Below are 17,121 nucleotides of genomic sequence, written 5' to 3' on the forward strand. Positions count from 1 at the left end.
CTTGAAAGTCAGATTTTCAGTTCAGCTCTGGTCTTTTCATCAGGAATGCTTGAAAGTCCTGTATTTCATTGAATGTCTATTTTTTCCCCCTGGAAGATTATACTCAGTTTTTCTGCATAGGTGATTCGTGATTGTAATCCTAACTCTTTTGCCCTCCTGAGTATCATATTCCAAGCTCTCTGATCCTTTAATGTAGAAACTGCTAAATCTTGTGTTATCTTCACTGTGGCTCCTCAGTATTTGAATTGTTTCTTTATGGCTATTTTGCAATATTTTCTTCTTGAACTGGGAACTCTGGAATTTGGGTGTGATATTCTAGGGAATTTTTCTTTTGGGATCTCTTTTAGGAGATGATTGGTGTATTCTTTCAATTTCTATTTTACCCTCTGGTTCTAAAATATCAGGGTGGTTTTCCTTGATAATTTCTTGAAAGATGATGTCTAGGCTTTTTTTTAATCATGGTATTTATATAGTCCAATAATTCTTAAATTATCTCTCTTCAGTCTGTTTTCAATGTCAGTTGTTTTTCTGATGAAGTATTTCACATTTTTTTTTAATTCTTTGGATTTTGTTTATTTCTTCTTGGTATCTCATAAAGTCATTAGCTTCCACTTGTTCAGTCTAATTTTTAAGGAATTCTTTTCTTCAGTGAACCTTTGTGCCTCCTTTTCCATCTGGCCAATTCTACTTTTTAAGACAGTCTTCTCTGTATTGGATTTTTTTGTGCCTCTTTTCCATTTGGCCTGTTCTGTCTTTTAAGGTGTTATTTTCTTCAGTATTTTTTCGTGTGTCCTTTGCTAAGTTGTTGACTATTTTTTCATGATTTTCTTATATCACTCTCGTTTCTTTTCCCAATTTTTCCTTGACTTCTCTAACTTGATTTTTAAAATCTGTTTTGAGTTCTTCCATGGCCCGAGACCAAGTCACATTTTTCTTTTAGGCTTTGGACGTAGCAGTTTTGTTTCTGTTGTCTTCTTCTGAGTTTGAGTTTTAATCTTCCCTGTCACCATAGTAACTTTCTATAGTTAGGACCTTTTTCTGCTGTCTGTTCATTTTCCCAATCTTTTTCTTGTCTTTTAACTCTGTGCTAAAGTGGGACTCTGCGTGGAGAGAGCAATGTCCAAAGCTTCAGATTTTTTGTACATCTATTTTCAGAGATAATTCTGGGGCCCTGTAAGTTTTCATTTCTTCCAGGGTGGTATGATCTAGGGAGAGGTGTATTTACCACTCTCCTGGCCTGTGCTGTGGTCCGTGATAGGCCACAAGCACTCTTTTCCACTTGAACTGTGACGAAGGTCCCAGCTGTCCTGCAGCTGCAAGCCCTGGTGTGTTAGTTAGTGCTGCTCCTTGCCCTGCGACTGAGAGCCAGGACTGCAACCCAGATGGTTGTGCAATGCAACAAGGTCCTCCCATTGCCACCTAAAGGATTCCTGTAATCTCCTTCTGATGAGGTGTCTGACCCCCTGTCTCTGGGCTGAGTGATCCGGAAACTACCAGTGCAACTTCTGATTCAGTTGCCCCCAAGGCCTGCTGCTCATTTGCTGGTACAAGGCCTTTTGTGCTGCATTTTCATCCTGGTGCAACAGACCTTTTCTGCCAACCTTCTATGTTGTCTTGGGCTAGAAACTGTTTCATCCCATCTTTTTTGTGGGTTCTGCTGCTCCAGAATTTGTTTTGAGTCATTATTTAAAGTTGGGAGGAAAACTCTGGTGAGTCTCCCTGTAGAGATTCTTTGGCTAAAAAATTTCATCATTATGCAGCTAATCTAGTGATTCAGCCCCTGGTCCCTGGGCAGCTGACATGAGTCTATCCCCAAGCCTGCTTAATTTGAAACACTGGCTTGGCCTGCAAGACCGTTATCATGATGAGGCACCAGAAGAGTAGGGCTATCTTAATGGCACACACGCGCGCGCGCGCGCGCACACACACACACACACACACACACACACACACACTCACACTCTCTCTCTCTCTCTCTCACACACACACACACACACACACACATGCACACACACCCCTATCTCTAAAATTCAACAAAAATTGCCCTTTATAAAATGAAGTCCTTATTGTTCAAATGAAAAATTTCTGTAATTGCATATACAAGTAGTTTTACTAGGTCTGTCTTCCTCCAGGGGATTTTAAACGTCACCTTCCTCGGACACCATCAATGGGGACTATGTCTTCTGCCGATGAGCTAGATGAAAGAGAGCCGCCTTCTCCTTCTGAGATTGGTATTGTACATTGTACTTTATTTGACCCAGTTTTAGTTAGATGAATTTATAGCCTTAGTGTCTAATGATGAATAAGACCTGAAATCTTAATATGAAAGTTGTATTTCTTTGGCAATTTGTGCCAAATAATAATATCTACAGCTCACATTTGCAAAGGTGTATTTTACACTTTACAGAAAGTTTTCCTCAGAGCGTCCCTATTAGGCAGAGATAGTGTATAGAACATTGTCCACATTTTAGAGGTGAGGAAACTTAAGGCTCAGTGAAACTGTTACTTGCCCAAGGTCACACCTTAGGTAAGTGACAGAGCTAGGTTTATTTATCCCAGGTTTTAAGGGGCTTTTCATTACCCCTCACATACTGCCCTTCACCAGGCATGATGATTTGAAAATAATGCAATAAGTAAACCTAAAATGTGATTTGACAAATATGTTAGCCAAGTGAACCCTAAGAATATTTTTCTGAAATGATTATTGCATGATGTGTGGGTTAGAGACATAATGATAGATCAGAAATTCTGTTTTCATCAGACTAGTAATGCATAGCACTTAACAGTTGAAGCAGTCCTATTCAGTAGAAACAATTGAGAACTCTGCATCAATTAAGTATGATTCTTGGTAGAAAAGCTAGTACAGTAATGAAAATTAAATAACATTGAAGGAAAGTAGTCATCTTGTTAACCAAATTTATTTCACATCTCTTCATTTGATTAAACATATTACATTGCAAACCTGAGGACCAAACCTGCTTTGACATCATTTCTAGAGCATTCAGAGTTAGTAGACATGGAAAGAACCTTAAACATCATCTAATCAAATGGTAAGGAAACTAAGGCCTGTAGAGAGGTAAAGGGTCTTACACAATACCACACAGTATTAACAGAAGTAGGATTTGGCCCTAGGTACTCTGACTCCAAAATAATTTCTATTTCTAGTTTCATATATTTCATGTCAGTAGGAAGTTTCCTATCAAAAAATAAGTTAATGAGCCTGCCTAATTGGGACTATTAGATCTTGGGTTTAATGATGATGAAGATGTTGACAACATGACCTTTGCTTGAAGAGCTCAGCTTGCTTTTTCTAGGGATAAGAATAAACGCATGATTTAAACCAGGTGTGAAGAACCTACAGCCATGAGGTCACATGTGGCCCTCTAGGTCCTTAAGTGTGGCCGTTGGCTGAATCCAAAGTTCACAGAACAAATCCCCTTAATAAAAGGATATGTTCTGTAAAACTGGGACTCAGTCAACAGGCCACACCTAAGGATCTAGAAGGTCACATGTGGCCCTCTGGGTCCTTAAGTGTGGCCTTTGGCTGAATCCAAAGTTCACAGAACAAATCCACTTAATAAAAGGATATGTTCTGTAAAACTGGGACTCAATCAACAGGCCACACCTAAGGATCTAGAAGGCCACATGTGGCCTCAAAGGCCACAGGTTCTCCACTCCTACTTAAACCATGAAGTAGAGAAGGAAAAGATATTACCACCATATTATAATTAAACTGAGAAGTGATGATTAATATCTTCTTGGAAGGCCTGTGTTAATTAAGAGTAGGACTCAATGTGCAAATGAGGAAATTGATGCACATGTTGATCTGAAGAGCATGAGGTGAATTGGTAAGACTTAAGTTCTTGATAAAAATATTTAGTCCTTTAGTTGATTTTATCTTGAAATTCTTAGGTGAGTGTGGTGATTTTTTTTAAAAAAATTCTTTTTGGTGCAAGTCCATGAGATAATGTTATAAACATGCTTATGATAGTGCTATTTTGTTAGAAGTATTGCAAATTGCCAAGAAATTAATATCATCAAAAAGTTCCTTAAGCCTTATCATATGCTTTCTGAATAGTATTTTAATAAATGCTGCTTTATAATCAATATAATTATAGTTTAATGAATTATTTTAAAAAATAGGCAGCTGGACTCACATTATAAAAATTAGAAATATCTTTGCAAATGTACTTGTAAGGAAAATAATTTTGTTGCTTGCTTTAATATCTTCTATTGCCAGTCTAAGTTAATGTCATGTTGTGATATTACCATCATTTTTTTAATGATCAGTTTTGGTCAACAAGTATATTTTGAAGTCAAATGATATCTCCCTAGAAATATTAAATAATCACCGAATTTTGTTTTCAAGGCTTAAATGAGCATGTGCCTGATATTACCAGTTTCCCTGGACCATTTAGAAATGCCCTCAAGTCAAAAGCTGCTCTCAGCCATAAGCTTCGGAAACTGAGGACTCCATCTAAATGTAGAGAATGTGACAGCTTAGTCATATTCCATGGGGCAGAGTGTGTGGAGGTAAGAAGTATCAGAAAATAGTACAATTTCTGATTTTTTAAAAAATGTTTGTAAAGATGTACTATAATAATTGCTTGCTATTTTTCATATTCAGTACTCCATTAATAATTGGATAGTTCAGTGGGTTGGGTCCATGATCTCATTACTGTGGGTTCTCTCTCTAGTGGTTTGGATTATAATCCTTTCCCCTTCTCATTCTATGTGATTATTGTCTCTCTTCTCACGTGTATCCCTCCTTCCGATTTCTTGATAGGTAGCACAGTGGCTTTTGCCTCTTCTCTCCACTCTTGCTTACTCACCTCCTTTTCTGTCCCTGATGAGATCCTTTACTCACTAAGTGCACGTAATTCATTGAAGTAGTGTTAGTGCTCCTCGATGCCTTCTGTACATCTCTCCGTTGCCCTTTGCATGATCACTCAGAGAACGGGTTGTTATTTTGTTTTGTTTTGGTTTGGTTTTTGTTTGTTTTTTTTTTTTTTGGTGAGGCAGTTGAGGTTAAGTGACTTGCCCAGAGTCACACAGCTACTGAGTATTATATGTCTGAGGCCAGATTTAAACTCAGGTCCTACTGACTCTAGAGCTGGTGCTCTATCCACTGTGCCACCTAGCTGCATGGGTTGTTATTTTTATGTTGGTAGCTCTGTAGTATTAATACAAGAACTCTGGTGTTAGGAGAATGAGCCTTTGTTTTAGGAAGATGTTTGGAATCTTTGAAAGTAATGCATTGTTTCCCAAATCATTGCAAACCACTCGTTTCCTTATATTCATTTCTGTTGTTTAGTCGCCCCAGTCATGTTTGACTCTTCATGAACTCCTTTTGGGGTTTTCTTGGCAAAAATACTAGAAGAGTTGGTCATTGCTTTCTCTAGCTCATTTTATGGATGAGGAAACTGAGGCAAACAGGATTAAGTGATTTGCCTAGGGTCACACAGCTGTTTAAGTGTCTGAGGCCAGATTTGAACTCAGAAAGGTGAGTCTTCCTGACTCCAGGCCTGGCACTCCATTCACTGTGCCACAGAAGTCAGGGGACTTCAGTAGGGGGAAGAGGAGGCAAACTCAGATTTCCAAAATTCTTCCCATTAGACTTCCAGTTTATTCAGTCAGTCAGCAAGAATGTATTAAGCTTGTGCTCCATGCCAGGCACTGCGCTAAATGTTAGCGATGCAGAGAAAGGCAAAGGACAGTCCTTGTGCTCAAGGAGCTTACAGTCTAATGGAGAGATGGGGGAGAGGTGAGTCACCACATAAACAACACAGGTAAGATCTATACAGGCAAGTGAGGGTTGTCTCACAGGGAAGATGCTGAGATTGAGGAGGGCTGGGAAAAACTTCTTGGCAGAAGGTGCATCTTTAGCTGAGATTTGAAGGAAGTCAGAGGACCAGGAAGGGAGAGAGTTGGTTGATGGAGTGTCATGTGTAAGGAACATGAAAGAGGCCAGAGTCATAGGATGGCAGAGTAGGTGAAGGGAGTAAGGTGAGAGAAGACTGGAAAGACAAAAGGGGGGAGCAGGTTATGAAGTCCTTTAAAAGGACTGAGGATTTTATATTTGATTCTGGAGGTAACAAGGAGATGACATGGTCAGACCTGGGCTTTAAGATCATTTTGATAGCTGAGTGGAAGATGGACTGGATTGGGGAGAGATGAGTCAGGAGAACCAACCAGAAGGCTATTGCAGTAGTCCAAGCATTAGGTGACGAGGATCCGCACCAAGGTGGGGAAAGTGTCAGCATAGGAGAGGAGACATGTAGGGGAAATGTTATGAAGGCAGAAAATGACAAGGCGTCACAACTGATTGGATATGAGAGTGAGAATGTGAGTAAATGCCTAAGTTGTGATCCTGGGTGACTAGGAAGTTAATAATAGGGAAGTTAGGAAAATGGTGAGGATGAGGAGAAGGAGAATAAGTTCTGTTTCAGACATGTTTTAAATTTTTACAGGCCATCCAATTTGAGATTGTTTCTCCCACACATTCAGTTTAAAATATCCAACCAGTATTTGGTGCTGTGAGACTAAAGTTCAGGAGAGACTCAGGCTAGGTACATAGATTTGGAAGTCATCTTCATGGATGGTTAAACCCATGGGGCACAATAAGGTTACCAAGAAAGTATAGGAGGAAGAGAAGAGGATCCAGGATGTAACCTTGGGAGCACTCACAATTATGGGATGTAATATGAACAGTGATCTGTCAAAGGAGGTTGAGAAGGAATGGTCAGATAGGTGGAGAGAGAACTGGGAGAGAGCAGTGTCACAGAGAGGAGAGAGTACCCAGGAATGAGAAGAAGGTTAAGTGTGAAATGTAGCAGAAAAGTCAAGACATATTAGAACTGAGAAAAGACCACCAGGCTTGGCAGGAAAGAGATCAGTGCTAAATTTGGAGAGAAGAATTTTCAGTCAAGTGATAAGTTCAGAAGCTAGATGGCAAAGGATTAGGTAAATGACAGGATGAGGAAAAGAAAGCAATGAGTGGTAGATAACTTTGTTCGGGGAGTTTGGCCAAGAAGAGATTGAATGATAACTTCAAGGGATAGCAGGGTCAAGTGTGTATTTTTTTAAGGCTGAAGGGTGTGTTCAAAGGCAGTAGGAAAGGATAGAGATAGTCCATAGAAAGAGGTTGAAGGTAGGGAAATGTGAGGAATGATTGACAAGGCGATCTGCTAGAGTATACGGGATAAACTGGATCATGGGCATATGTAGAGGGGTCAGCATTGTCAAGGAGAAGAGCCTGGCTCAGCAGAGACTGGGGAATGTTGTGTAAAAGAGCTTTGAGCTGAAGAGAAAGGGGAGTTAATGGCCTGTAACCTTAGTTTTCTCAGTAAAAGAAGAGGCAAGATATTTAACCTGAGATAACAAGGTGGTGTATAGGAGAGTTGAAGAGAGAAGAGTATGTTTGGAATAGCATCTTTGGGGAGTGAGATAAGGAACCAGTTTAGGCAGGTTAAAAGAATTTGCCTTGCCTGAAGTAAGGCCCAAGTTGAAATTGGATAATATGAATTTATAGTGTACTTGGTTAGCATGTCTTCCTTCATGGCCCATGAAGGATCCTTCAGTTTGTTAATACCTTGGGAGTATAAGTGGGAATGGATGGCCAGAGTAATCTAGGATTGGTGTTTAGCAGGGGAGGAGCAGCAGTAGGACCAAAGCGGTGAGAAATTCAAGAATAGATGATGGTATAGTGTGGAATTGATTGTGATAAGTAATTATGTAAGAAAATGCTCAGAAGTAGAGGGATTTGGAGTTCTTCATGGATATGAAGAATAAGCTTAGGAGAGGTAAGTCACAGGGAGAGATAGAATGATAGGAAGCTTTGGTCAGACTGTAGAATGTCTGAGTTTGGGGTTAAGGAATTAGGACCCTGATGAGTAACAGTAAGATCTGGTGAGTAGTCATCCTTAGGTGTAGCTAGAATGGAGTAAATGAGTAGCTGATCAGGAAATTTAGGCATTGAGAGGCTAGAAAGTTTGAGAGCATCAAGATGGACATTGAAGTGCCCTAGCTTAAGGGCAGGAATTAGGGGAACAGAAGATTCAGGCATTGAGCACCTTGAGAACATGTATAGAATAGCCATTGTGATTTGAAAAGGGTAGATAGAACATATTAATGCAGTGAATTTCAAAAGAGCAGAGGTTACTTTAGTGATGGTAGCAGTAAGAAAGTCTAAAAGCGTCAGTGGGGAGCATGAAGTATTCTAATGTCCTCTCAAGAACCAGTGGGTCAGGAAAGTAACAGCCGGTGCTGGAGAGGGTGGCCAAGGATACAGTATCTTCTGGAGGGAGCTAGGTTTTGGAGCCAGTAGATAGAAGGAGTGTGGGAAGAGGGATGAAAATAAAGTGAAGTTTATTCTCTATGGAACAGAAAGTGTCCCTAGAGTCAGGAAGACCTGAGTTCAAATCCGGTCACAGACATTCGACACTTATTACCTGTGTCACCCTGGGCAAGTCACTTAATCCCAATTGACGAAAAAAAGAAAGCCTGCAGGAAAGAGGCAGAGGGAGACTGGGACATGGGGCGGCGGGATAGATTAAAGGAGGTTGGGCATCATGAGTTATTAGTACAGGGATAGAAAGAATAACTTGGAACTGGTTAGCCTTCGGAGTCGTGGTGGGTGACAGATGAGTTATACTGTCACAGGTTTGGCAGTGTGTCATCACTAGACAAAATTGAGGGACACAGAGTCTTAGTGAATCAGCATGGTCCTAGAGGCTGGCCCATTCCTCCCTACTCTCCTCTCTCCAAAACCTGCTATTTGTGTGGCTTCCTCCATTGAGCCCTTTGCAGCTATCTTTCCATTTGTGGAAAAATCATTTTGTCCTAGGTAGGATAAAGTGAAGTCTAACCAAATGGCTTCAACTTGCCTTGCGACACTCCTACACCTCCACCTTCACCCCTAACCTGTGCATCACTGATGTTGGCTATGTGACCCTGAATATGTTACTTAGCCTTTCAGTAAGTACTTGGAAAAAGCTCTTTCTGAGAAGGTGCTGGCCTGCTTAGGCAGAGGGGGGTTTCCTCATCCCTTCATCCATTTCTGTTCCCTACGTAAGCATGTCAAATTTATATGATTAAGTACCTGCACCATATCTGCTCTTTGGTTATTGAACAGAGACCCCACAGGTAATTCGATGTTTGTAGACAATTTAGCTTTCATTTCTGCATTTGTCAATATTTTATATGACTCTAACAAATCCCTCTACAAAATCTTCTTTCTTGTAGTGCTCCCTTGCTTGTCACAAAGCATGTTTGGAAACCCTAACCATTCAATGTGGGCACAAGAAACTTCATGCAAAGTTACATTTATTTGGTGTGGAATTTGCTCAAGCTGCTAAAAATGCCCCTGATGGCATCCCCTTCATTATTAAAAAATGTACTTCAGAAATTGAAAGCCGAGCCTTGAATGTGAAGGTATATTTTAACTTTGTTTATTTAAAATTTCAAACCATAACAGATTTTTTTTTAGTTTGCATCAAAAAAACTTTGTTAAAGAAAACTGTCATCAAATATTATGGAACCAATATTCAGTTTTCTAAGATATGGTATCTTATGTAGGTTTAAATCACTTAATATTTTCTGAAATGTCAGCTTGAAGTATTTATTTCTTGGTGAAATCATCGTATTGAAGTTTTTGTACCAAAGGAAATTTTTTTTTGCTTACTCTTTCCTTCTTTTTTAAGGGCATCTACCGTGTGAATGGAGCTAAAAATAGAGTCGAAAAACTCTGCCAGTCCTTTGAAAATGGAACGGATTTAGTGGAACTTTCAGAATTCTCTGCACATGATATTAGCAATGTTCTCAAGTTATATCTTCGTAAGGTAAAGACTCTACTTGAAGTTTATTTTAAATTGAAGCAAGACTCTGGCTACCTTTATGTTATGAGGGAATCTATTCTTTTATCATTCCTTAAAATAGCTAGTAAGCACTGGAATCACTTTTTGCTGGAAAAAGTTTATTTTTTATAGTATATGAAGTTCCTTTGAGCACTTAAAAGTCACTAGCCCCGCTCACTAACTCTAGTTAAAAGTAACCGGGAATTACAAAAACCTCCAGCAACTAGGAGTAAACGATATCAGATTTCCTTGCAAACTTGAAAAAGACCCCAGAGGACATAGAATCGATTTTACCTCTACTTCTTTCTCTGGCTGGGACCATAGCCGAAATCGTTTTACCTTTATTGGCTTCATTTTACTCTTTAGCAGACTGAGAGGCTTGGACTAAATAATTTATAAGTTCCTTATAAAGTGCTCAGATGCAGCTGGCAGTGCAGTGGATAGAAGGCTTGGGCCTGCTGTCAGAAAGATCTAATTTGAATCTGGCCTCAGACGCTTAGTTGTGTGACCCTGGGCTTACCACTTAATCTCTTCCTGCCTCAGTTTCCTCAACTGTAAGATGGGAATAATAATGATAGCACCTACTGCCCAGAGTTGTTGTGAGGATCAAATGAGATCTATTTGTAAAAAGACTTTAGAACAGTTCCTGGCATATAGTACTCTGTAAAAGCAGATCCTTTGATGTCTAAAAATAGCTACCAGTTCAGTGAGGAAGCTATACTGAATATTTAAAAGCTACATTATCTCCAATACTCAGAGTATCAGAGAGCTTTGGCATTTCACTGTAATTCTTACTATTGAGCCAGAGAATCCACAGTGCTCAAAATGCCTGTAGGTCAATAGGTGGAAGAAAATTTCATTCACGAGATAAATAATGATGTTTTAAGGGGAGTTTTTCTTTTGACTGGCTCCTATGGAATTGGAGTTTTGTTTCTCAGTTGCCTGAATAAAATGTGTCCCAGAGCTAGTTAGTTGCAGGGCCAGGATGTGTACCCTGATCTTCTCCCTCCGAGTATATTCCATTAATATTCCCTTTGGAAAGACTGGTCTCTCACCCTCATTTTTCAGCTTATACACTATAGGGCTCTGTAGTCTTCTTTTCCCCTCCTTATACACTAGTAAGATAAGGTTATGTCATAAACCAAAATCAGTCAATGAGGCTGTAGTGGCTTTATCCAGATCCTGACTGTCTTTCAAGGCAGGTCACTTGGGTGACACCCAAGATTCCTCCAAGTGCAAGTACCTTCAGTTTCCCACTGCCAGCCTCCCTGTCATAGCCCTTTGCCTTTTTCAGAAGGCACTTAGCACATTCTCCCATATATTATGGTCCTTTGTGAAGCCATATTGGTTATTCTCTTGCCCCTCCCTGAATACCCTGAGTAGAGGAGAAGCATTGAGAGATCAAAACTTTATTTTTTATCCCCACAGTATCTAACGCAATGCTTTGCCAATTACTTAGGTGTTTATTAAATGCTTGTTGAATGAATTAGGGTTGAAGCAGAAGCTGGTCTAGTGTTCTAAGGCTTTAATCTCTTTAAAGAAAAATGCTAGACTAAACAGGATGTGATGATGATCAGGAAAAAAATAGATAGTGTAATGTGCAGGCTGGCATTCCTAATATGTTTTTATTCCTTCTAGTTACCAGAACCCTTATTTTTGTTTCGTCTTTATGATGAGCTTATTGGTCTTGCCAAAGAGAGCCAGAATGTAAATGAAGACTCAAAACCGACAAGCCCTGAAGCCGAGGGTGCTGAACTAAATAAAGTCCTGAAGAAAATCAAAGCTCTTCTGAAAAAACTTCCAGGACCAAATTATAATACTATTGAGTACCTTATTGGCCATCTTAATAGGTAAGAGCTTCACCTTAAAGAATATCTCCTTTCTTGTCTGTAGTAATGGGCAAATGGGAGTGGAGTGTGGTGGTTTGTTTTGTTTTGTTTTCTAGTGGGTAGCCTGGAGCAGTAGAAGGAATCTTCATGAATGTGCATTTAGGGTCACCTTTTTTCATGTAATAACTTAAAAACACTATTGCTTCCCCTTCACCATAATGCTGCTATGTATGCCTTGTGCTGGTGTCGTAGTTGATAGTGTGGAATCCTGCTGACACCTGGAGAGGTGGTGAAGGAGGATATCTGAATCCAGCTTCCTCACTGCAAATCTTTCACAACTTCCGAAGCCAGAAAGGAAGCCTAGCAGACGTGACAGCCCATCTTCCCTGTTTTCCTTTCCAGGGTGGTCCAAAAGGCTGAAGAAAACAAGATGCCAGCCAGTAATCTGGGGATCATATTTGGACCAACTCTGATCAGGCCTTGGCGGACAGATGCCAAGGTTTCCCCTTCCTCATTGGTGGACTATCCTTACCAGACTCGAATTGTGGAGCTTCTTATAGCTTATTTTGTGAAGATCTTTGATGTGTCCTTGCAACCACTCTCAACTTCTTCTACCAATGAAAGCTTCACCCTCAGACCTAGAAAGCCTCACTTGCATCTTGCTTCAGAGGAAGTGAGTGGTGCCGAATATTAAATTATGCCTGTGGAGTTTGTGGAGCTTGGGTGAATGAATATCAGCTCTTTGACCCATTTCATAGACAGTGTGTTTACTTTTATAACCTATTTGTTTTATCCTGTTCCATCAATAGGGCATCTCACTTTCTCATAACGAGAGTGTAATTTTAGAAAAAGCTACATCATTTGAAGGATCACATGACCATAAAAATGCACTAGAAGGAGCTGATGCATCTGTGATCGGTGAGTAGCTATTTGCAAAACTCACTATGACTGGGTGGTAGTGTTCATGGTGGGGAGTAATGTATAAGAAGACTGGAAAGGTAGAAAGGGAGAGGGCAGGTTATAAGGAGCCCCTGCTGCCAGAAAAGGGATTCTAGATCTGTTCCTAGAAGTAATAGGGAGCCAGTAGAGTTTTTTGAGTAGAGGAGCAGACATAGTCAGACCATCTTGTGGAAAATCATCTTTTTCCTGGTAGGATAAAGTGGAGTGGGCAGAGCTGAGATAGACCAGTAGGCTGCCCGAACTCATCCGGGGAAGGGACAATGACCAGTGTAACCACAGGGGCGAGCTGTATGTGATGGAAGAAGAGGCTGCCTGTATGGAAGAGATGTGGCTGCGGGAACAGGAAGGTTTTGGAGAGTGAGTGGCAGATCAGGGTCTTCTCTTCTCGCAGCTCAGCATCTCCAGGCACATCTACTGATCCTTTGTTGAACAGGCCCCAGACACTTCACCATTCTGGTCTCTCTGCTCTAGGTGCACTTGAGTTTCAGTCTGTCTGAGTCCTTCCTACACTGGGCTGGCCAGGGCATGGCTAGAACAGCCTTTCTTTTTCACCTCCACACAGAGTGATACACTTGGAGTCAGGAAGTCGTGAGTTCAAATCCTGCTTGATACACAAACTGTGTGACCCCCTGGGCAAGTAACTTCATTTCTCTGTGCCTCAGTTACCTCTTTGGGAAAATGGAGCTAAGCCTAGCACCCATCTCTCCAGGGCATTGTAAATCACCTGCCTCTCAGGGTTATTGTACGCCTCAGATGAGATAGTTGTAAAGTGCTTTGCAAACCTGAAAGCAGTATAAATGATAACTGTACTCTTACTGTTATCTTTGTATCTTATAAAACTATGTTATTCATCCACCAATCAACAAGTACTTACTGAGCACTTATGTGCGAGACACTGAAGATACAAGTACAAAGAATAGATTCTTGCATGCATGGAGTTTGCATTCTGATGGGGACAGATAGCAAGTACCTATACAGAGAGGTGCAGCAGAAATACCGCGTTAAATACTATGTAGACCAAGTACCTAAGTACCAGGAAGTTTGGGAGTTAGAGCAAGATCACTGACAGCTGGGCTCAGGAAATGTTTCTCGTAGAGGGTGGCGCCTGAGCCAGATGTGAAAAGAAGAGAATGTCTCTGAGGTGGAATCTGAAAGGAGTTTGGGGGGCCTTCTAGTTGTGAGGGACAGCCACTGGGAAGTCCCAGAGCTAGGTGTCCCATGTGAGAAACAGGCCAGTTTGGCTGAAGCAGAGGAATAAGAATAAGAATAGCTGGCATTGACGTAGCACCTACTGTGTGCCAGGTGCTGCGCTGGTGCTTCACAATTATTCTTTGATTTGACCCTCACCACAACTCGGGCGGGTAGGCACTGTTATTATCGCCATTTTACAGGCAAGGAAACTGTAACAGAGAGAGGTGAAGTGACTTGCCCAGGCCAAGTAACTCTGGCCCCTAGTTGCCTCATGAATGTGAGAGGGAGAGTCACGTCCAGTGAGGCTGGGAAGCTAAGTGGAGGCCAGGTTCCAAAAGGGTTTAATAGCTAAATACTGGAGTCTGTATTTGATCCTCCAGGCAAAGGAGAATCCCTGCAGTCGACTGGGTAAGGGAAATCACATGATCAGATCTGTCATGAATTAAGGAAAATCACTTCGGCAACAGTTCAGGAGAGAGATTGGAGTGGGGAAAATCAGGGAGACTAATGAGAAGGCTATTGCAGTAGTCCAGGTGAAAGGTGTTCAGGGTCTGCTCTAAGGTGGTAGCTGCAAATAGAAGGTGTCAGACTCAAGAGATGTTTGGAAGCAGAAGCCCAGGTTTGGCAGCTCACCATATGGGGAGGAAGAGGAGCCCAGATAATGCTGAGATTACACACTGGAGACACGGGAAGGATGGTGGGGCCTTTGACAGAAATAGGGATGTTTTGGAAGAAAGGAGGGCTTAATGCAAAAGACGAGCAGCTTAGTTTGGGATTTGTTGAGTGTGAGATTTTGCCAGGACATCCCGCTTAAAATGTCCAATAGGCATCTGATGATAATGGAGAAAGGTAGAACAGTGATAGATTATGGCCACTTAGGGAAAGCCAGAGGGTCTAATAAGAGAAGTGGACAGTTGCTATTTGTGGCTGAGGTGTGAAGGAAAGGAACAGAGGTGGGACAGAGATGAAGGGAAGAAGTGAGGATAAAAGGAAGATGATGACAAGCTAGGTGAGCACTAAACCAATTTTTAGAGTTTCCTCTTATTAAGAAATGTATGTCCAGATGAGAAATTCCTTAAGAGCAGCCAAGCAAAAGTAGTAACAGTCGTAGTAGTAGCTGCAGCAATGGTAGTGGTAGCAGTAGAAGTAGTAGTACTACTAGTAGTAGTAGTTAGTAGTACTGGTGGGTGGTCGTGATAGTAGTAGTAGTAGTAGTAGTAGTAATGAGTAGTGTTATTGGTGCTTGTGGTAGTAGTAGCAGCTATAATGACAGTAATGGCTGTGGTGGTAAGTAGTTGGTTGTAACAGTAGTAGTAATAGTTGGAAGTAGTAGTTAGTAAAGTAGTAGTTGTTAGTCATAGTAGTCATTGTTGGTGGTGGTAGTGGTGGTAATGGTTGTTTGTAGTAGTAGTTAGTAATAGTAGTAGTTGGGAGGAAGTGGAAGGTAGCCTGGAATCTTCTTAAGCTCAGTGGGTTAAATTCCGTTTTTGTTTGGAATAAATGGGGAATGTTACTTTGGGGGAGAATTCATTGTTTTTGATGTCACTGTTGTTGCCAGTATCTCTGTTGGCCTTTATGTCTTGCATTCCAGTATATGTTGTAGGGAGTTTGATGCTTCTCTACCTTATGACCTTCCTTTCCTATCTCTTCTTCCCTTTCTCCTAGAAGCTGTGACTCCTACTTGTAGAAATTCTTCTCTTAGAGGTTTAAACAGCCAGGCACTTAAAGAATTAGGCTGATTCATTAATAAAGTGATGTAGTGCACCAGCATCTTCACAGTTCTATTCTTAATACTTCTGAAAAAGCCCCACATTGTTGCTAGGTGCTGGAGCTCGTAAACATTTTTACTGTTGCCATGCTTGGTTGTTTTCTCTTCCTAGTACATATTTGTGATTGAAAATCTTCACTTCTGGCCAGAAATTGATCATTTATATTATTCCATCGCATCGTTTCTCTTTTAAGCAAAAGTAAGGGGAAAAAAGCTAAATAAATGTTAGAATTCAGTACAGCTGACAAGCGTGTTCAGTAAGTCACAGTCTCAGGGAAGGACTTGTGTCGCTGTTGCTGTTGAGTCTTGAATTTCAGTCACGTCTGACCCTTCATGATACCGTCTGGGGTTTTCTTGGCAGATACTGAAGTGGTTTGCCATTTTCTTCTTCAGCTCATTTTACAGATGAGCAACTGAGCGAACAGGATTAAGTGACTTGCCCAGAGTCACACAGGTAATAAGTATCTGAGGGTGGATTTGATCTCAGGTCTTCCTGATTTCAGGCCTGGCACTCTATCCACTGTGCCACTTAGGTGCCCCAAGGACATGTAGCGTGTCACTAAAGTGTATTCTGCATCAAGTTTTTTATTGGAACAGAATGGGAGTGTCAGAGCCTACAGTTTTTTTTTTCAAGGAAATGAAACCTTACAAATATTCATTTTTCCAGAAAAAAAAAAGTAAATTTTGTCAGGTGAGTAGTAAAGAGAGTAAGAAGTTCATTCTTCTATGTCTTCTCTATAGGGATAAGCATATGAGATCTTTGTGAATCTGTCTTCTTTCTGTGAACATAACTAGATTATCTCTGTAATTTATTATGTTCATATTTAGTGTGTGTAGAAATTGAAAAGTAACATCCAATTATTACTTCTTTCAGAAAATGCTATGTCTTTGGTTTTTGATGAGACTGAAACCTACCCCTTCAAGAACAAAGATAAATTTAAAGCTAGTAGTCGTTCAAATGTAAAAGATAATCAAATAACCTTGAGATCGCCAAGGATAAAGTCACCAGTTAGACCTGTGAGTCTGCCTGTGGATCAGTTCCTTCCTCCAAACTTTTTCAGTGAGAACAATTCCAAAAATGTGGGAACTTTAAATTCAGACAAATTTGTCAGGAGTTCAACCATTGAAGAAATATCTGAAACAAAATCTTTTCCTAACTCATCCTCTAGACTTTCTTGTTATGACCCCAAAACTTGGGACAAGCAATTCAGACAATGTGATACAAGTACAAGGACTACAGTGATTATACCCAGTGCACTCCAGGAAAACAGAGAACCAGAGAGTGGTGCTACTTCTGTTTTATCTCTCAACTCCGATAGACCTCTATCCAGTGCCATGCAGCTCAACCAGGCAGACATGGTACCAGTCAGGACGGCTAGAATAATAGCAGAAGGATGCTCTTCGGATTCTAATCCTCTTCCTGCTTTCAGGCCACGGAGAACTTTGCAGCCCCCACCAGGGACATTTTATAAGCCACCTCCCAACAGTAAGGTAAAGGGAAATGAGGAAAGTTTTCCAA

At 40.8% G+C, this 17,121-nt stretch overlaps 1 protein-coding gene across 1 annotated transcript in view; it reads left to right on the forward strand.

Annotated features, from left to right (window-relative positions):
- LOC110203739 (rho GTPase-activating protein 29-like) overlaps window positions 1-17,121 on the forward strand; it is a 47,088-nt gene that overhangs the window by 26,780 nt on the left and 3,187 nt on the right. Inside the window, 8 exon segments of the mRNA XM_020980204.2 lie at window positions 2,133-2,231; window positions 4,370-4,533; window positions 9,244-9,432; window positions 9,702-9,839; window positions 11,493-11,704; window positions 12,086-12,356; window positions 12,493-12,601; window positions 16,477-17,120. Coding sequence (XP_020835863.2) covers window positions 2,133-2,231; window positions 4,370-4,533; window positions 9,244-9,432; window positions 9,702-9,839; window positions 11,493-11,704; window positions 12,086-12,356; window positions 12,493-12,601; window positions 16,477-17,120 — 1,826 coding nt within the window.

This window comes from Phascolarctos cinereus, unplaced genomic scaffold, assembly GCF_003287225.1.
Source record: "Phascolarctos cinereus isolate Bilbo 61053 unplaced genomic scaffold, phaCin_HiC Scaffold_5;HRSCAF=322, whole genome shotgun sequence".
In the NCBI taxonomy this organism is placed as follows: Eukaryota; Metazoa; Chordata; class Mammalia; order Diprotodontia; family Phascolarctidae; genus Phascolarctos; species Phascolarctos cinereus.